The sequence below is a fragment of the Octopus bimaculoides genome, chromosome 25 (genome assembly GCF_001194135.2).
Source record: "Octopus bimaculoides isolate UCB-OBI-ISO-001 chromosome 25, ASM119413v2, whole genome shotgun sequence".
Lineage (NCBI taxonomy): Eukaryota > Metazoa > Mollusca > Cephalopoda > Octopoda > Octopodidae > Octopus > Octopus bimaculoides.
This window is the reverse complement of record NC_069005.1, coordinates 29434652-29439522: the sequence shown is the minus strand read 5'-3', so window position 1 is coordinate 29439522 and position 4871 is coordinate 29434652. Positions and strand designations below refer to the sequence as shown.

The 4871-nt window shown below is 37.3% G+C and overlaps 1 protein-coding gene across 1 annotated transcript in view; it reads left to right on the top strand.

Annotated features, from left to right (window-relative positions):
* Positions 1-2924, top strand: part of LOC106871684 (cilia- and flagella-associated protein 251) — a 24191-nt gene extending 21267 nt beyond the window's left edge. The window contains exons 22-24 of the mRNA XM_014918282.2: positions 446-536; positions 1882-2022; positions 2678-2924. Coding sequence (XP_014773768.1) covers positions 446-536; positions 1882-2022; positions 2678-2889 — 444 coding nt within the window. The 3' untranslated portion in view covers positions 2890-2924. The remainder of the gene's footprint in view (positions 1-445; positions 537-1881; positions 2023-2677) is intronic.
* Positions 2925-4871: the final 1947 nt, after the last annotated feature.

Genomic DNA, 4871 nt, shown 5'->3' with positions numbered 1-4871 from the left:
TGCTAGTGCCCCATGACTGGCTCCCGTGCCGGTGGCACATAAAAAGCACCATCCTAACATGGTCGATGCTAGTGCCCCATGACTGGCTCCCGTGCCGGTGGCACATAAAAAGCACCATCCTAACATGGTCGATGCTAGTGCTCCATGACTGACTCCCGTGCCGGTGGCACATAAAAAGCACCCACTACACTCTTGGAGTGGTTGACAAACAGACAGACATGACTGAAAACAATATCTCTGCCTTCGCTAAGGCGGAGGTAATAACATTCTAAAAAACTAGTTTTTAAACATCGAATGGCTACGGGTGTCCACCAGGATAAAATAGCAATCAAAGGAGATCCATAGATAAAAAAAAAAGGGTTGAGAATCTTTACTTTAAGTAAATAAATAAATAAATAAAAATTTCATGAAATTTTGGTTTCTTTTTTCTTTTCACTGTCTTCAGTTGGCAAACATAGACAACGAGGTAAAATTTACTGATTACGTGGAAACTGAAACGTTTAAAGAAAGCATAAATATTGGTGATTTTCTAAAATGTAAGTTCCAACAGATATCCACTTTTGACCATAATGGTGCTGTATTTTTATTTATTGTTTTAATATATTTCCTTTCAGCCTTTGAAGTCAATGGTTTCATAATAATGACTTCTTTCTTTTCAACCTTCCAAGAAAACCAAAAATTTAGGCATGGCTGTGTGGTTAAGAAATTTGCTTCCTAACCACATGGTTTCAGGTTCAATTGCACTACATGGTACCTTGGACAGGTTCTTTTTACTATAGCCCTGTGACTGGATTCGGTATACGGTAACTGAAAGATACCTATTGTGGATATATGTATGTGTGTTATTGTGTGTGTGTGTGTGTGTGTGTTATTGTGTGTGTGTGTGTGTGTGTGTTATTGTGTGTGTGTGTATGCTTGCAAATGTGTTACTGTCTCCCTGCCTTGACTTCATGTGATAGTTGTAAATGTGTCATCGTCATGCAAGCAGTGTCCTTCATTTCCAATGTCCCATGAAAACATGTCCAGCCATGGGGAAATATTACTTTGCTTGCATATTAGGTGAGGCAAATTTTCTATGGACAGACGCTCTTCCTGTCACCAACCCTCAACTATATGCAAGCAACCCTCTAAAATTTGTTTTAAGGAAGTGAAAATGAGTTGTCGTTGAGCATACCAATGTGATCACTGAAGTAGGCTTCAACTGATGGATCTGTCTTATCCTGACTAGGTCGTCACCCGGCAGCATAGTGATGGGTAACAACTAGTTAATATATAACTCTGATGGAAGGTTTTAATTTACATATCATTTTAGAACAGAATGTTTGCATAATAGGACCAAAGTGGATTGATATAAAAAAAAAAGGTAACTACTTTCATGGTTTCACTCCTATAAATTCTCAACTTATTGAAAGTCATCTTTGGTTTGTTTGACCCCCCCCCCCAAAAAAAGGGGCATTCATAGCTTAGCCCTTAAACTCCTCTTCACTAGTTGTAGGAGGAACTTTGATGTTTTTATCATCATTTCAATCTCCATTTTTCCATGTTTGCATGGTTCAAAGAGATGGAGCCTCATTTGGAGTTTCAGTTCCAAGAAGACAGAGCCCTTTTCACAAGCCCTACAGAGGGCATGCACTTACTTTTCTTGAAGTTTCCATCTACCATATTCGCTCACAAGGCTTTGGTTAGCCTGAGGTTATAGCAGGAGACACTTGCCCAAGGTTCCACAAAGTAGGACTGAACCTAGAACCAAGTGGTCGGGAAGCAAACATCTTATAACATAGCCACACCTGCACCTATTTATATAATATTTTATTTATTTGTTTATTGGTCATCTAGTTGTTTCACATGTTCATTAATATCTTGTGTTGTTTTATATGTCAGTGTTAATTAACCACCGGCCGCTGGTGCCACCCTCTACTGAACAGTTGAAGTGGGCCTTTGATATTCTTGCCACATGTGATGACGATGGAGGTACACCTTGTTTATTGACTGAGGAATTGATAGACATCTTACAGACTGAAGGTAAACAGTGATACTTGAACCCTTTAGCATACAGATTTCTGTGTCAAATGTATTTCTTTACATTGCTTTCAATTAATCCTGCATCATCTTGTAGCTTTGAGATTTTGATGATGTGACTGTTTTATTTTTAGAATGGCATTGCAGGTAGGTATGAGAAGCCAGTTATAGCCAGTTAAACCCTTCATGTTCATATTACTCTGTTAAAGGAAATGCGCGTTCATTCCCATTGTCTTGAATTAACCCTTTTGATACCAACCCGACTGAAACTGCCTCTGGCTCTGTAGTACAAATGTCTTGTTTTCATAAGTTTTGAATTAAAATCTTCCACCAAACCTTAGTCACAATTTATGTTCCTATATATATATATATATATATATATATATATATCATCATTTATATTTGGCACTTTGTCGCCTTCTCTCTCTGTTTGTTTGTCCCATCTTGATATGTGCGTTTTAGATAATTAGTCGCTATAAAACTTTCACTAACTTTACCTTTTACAAAAACAGTGGCAAGTGATATAGTTAACAATCCAGTTAGTGTAGGTGTGTACTAAATTAGGATTACCCTAAATAGTTTTCATTCTGTTGTATGTAGAGGGAGGTCTTTAATCTATTTTCTCGGGCACCTTAGCAATGCATCTTGTTTATTTCAGGTGAACACATGAAGTCAGATGAACTGTGTGAGATACTGGCCGGTCTAAGCCTGCCTTCCAAAACAGACTATGACGATGACACAGTGACAGTTCCCAGACTCAGCGAGGAAGAACTCACCCTGAAGATCTGCAGGAATTTACCAGAATATATATCAGCACCTGAATTTGCATCAAAACTTCTTGGCTTACGAAATCTTGAGTTTTCTGAATAAACAGAATATTCACTTTTGTGAATGGGTCTTATGAAGATTTCTGTCAATTTTTTCCTTTCTTTTATTCTCTTTTTTTTCTGTGTGTGTGTGTGTGTGTGTGTGTGTGTGTTTAACCCTTTTGATACCAACCCACCTGAAACCGCCTCTGGCTCTGTAGTACAAAAGCTCTATTTTCAAAAGTTCCAAATTATAATCTTCCATCAAACCTTAGTCACAATTTATGTTCCTAACACTAGCTTAATGACAACAAAATTATTTTACTAAATTCTTTGTTATACTTAAAATTAATTTGCTCAACTAAAGGCAGTGCTCCAGCATGGCCACAGTCAAATGACTGAAACAAGTAAAAGAATAAAAGAGTATACCAGTGGCATGTAAAAGACATCCAGTACACTTTGTTTTAAAGTGGTTGGCATTAGGAAAGGCATCCAACCATTGAAACCAAGCTAAAAAAGACGGCTGGAACCTAGTGCAGCTCTCTGGTTTACCAACTCCATTCCAACCATCTGACGCACACGAGTATAGAAAATAGACGTTGAATGATGGTGATGATGATGATGAAGATGACATTAGGAAACTTGAACATATTGATAACCAAAACAGAAAGATGGCAAAACAAGAGCAGAAATAGGAAAAGCAATGTACTGAAAGAAATCTTTTTTAAAGGACAGCCTAGAGAAACCCATGGATTCTAGTAAGATAAGAAGAGAATGGCATTAGTAGGAGAGATAAGAAAAGACAATAAAAGAAGAAAATAGAAAAGAAAAGAAAGACAATAAAAGGCAGTAAAGTAGAAGAAGGTATAAGGAGATTTGATATGCTATAATAGGGTTTTGGATATAAAAGTAGGTAGACGGATCAATAGACAGGTAGGTAGTTAGGTATGTATGTATGTGTGTGTATGTATATATATGTGTGTGTGTGTGTGTCTTTGTGTCTGTGTTTCTCCTGCATCACTGCTTGACAACTGCTGTTGGTGTGTTTCAGCAAAAGAGACCAATAGAATAAGTACTAGGCTTACAAAGAATAAGTCCTGAGGGCTGATTTGTTTGACTAAGACCCTTCAGGGTGGTGCTCCAGCATGGCTGCAGTCAAATGACTGAAACAAGTAAAAGAATAAAAGAATAAACATTCAAATGTGTGTGTGTGTGTGTAATTAGTCATGCACCTAAGTTAGAATTTAAATATTGTTATTCGTGGCTGTTGCCAGTACCACCTGACTGGCCTTCGTGCTGGTGGCACGTAAAAGCGTAAAAGCACCCACTACACTCTCTGAGTGGTTGGCGTTAGGAAGGGCATCCAATTGTAGAAACTCTGCCAGATCAGATTGGAGCCTGGTGTAGCCATCTGGTTTCACCAGTCCTCAGTCAAATCGTCCAACCCATGCTAGCATGGAAAGCGGACGTTAAACGATGATGATGATTTCTGTAGTAGATCAGCATCACCATCATTATTACTGTTGGAAGTGCTCTGATAAAATTTCTCTCTTAGTTCCAGATCACTTTCTGTTGTGTGTCAGTATGTATGGGTATGCACTGACCAGTTTTTTTCTCGTTTTACTTTTTCCTTCTAAATTCCAATATAATCGTAATTTACACTAACTAAAAAATATTTGTTGAAAATTTCAATAAAAGAATAACAAGTTTTCTGAAAGTTATGTGGAAAAAAATTCGATGAGGGGTATGCCAATAATACTGGCTTCGGTTAAAAAGCATCTTACATTTGGAAAACTTATAATCAATAAAGACTACGATCACACTTGCCAGCATCTTTATAGGCTTTATGAATTATGGCTTTTCCAAAATATAGGAAACACTGGTTTCAACATACAGTTTCAGGTAAAAATTCTTGCAAAATAAATTTAAATATCCCAAGATAACAAAATTTTTTTTTTAAAAACCGGTTATTTTTAATAATTAGAGACACATTTTCATTCGTCACCGGACAATCGCTTCAACACGATTTCAACGCATTCGTTTTAA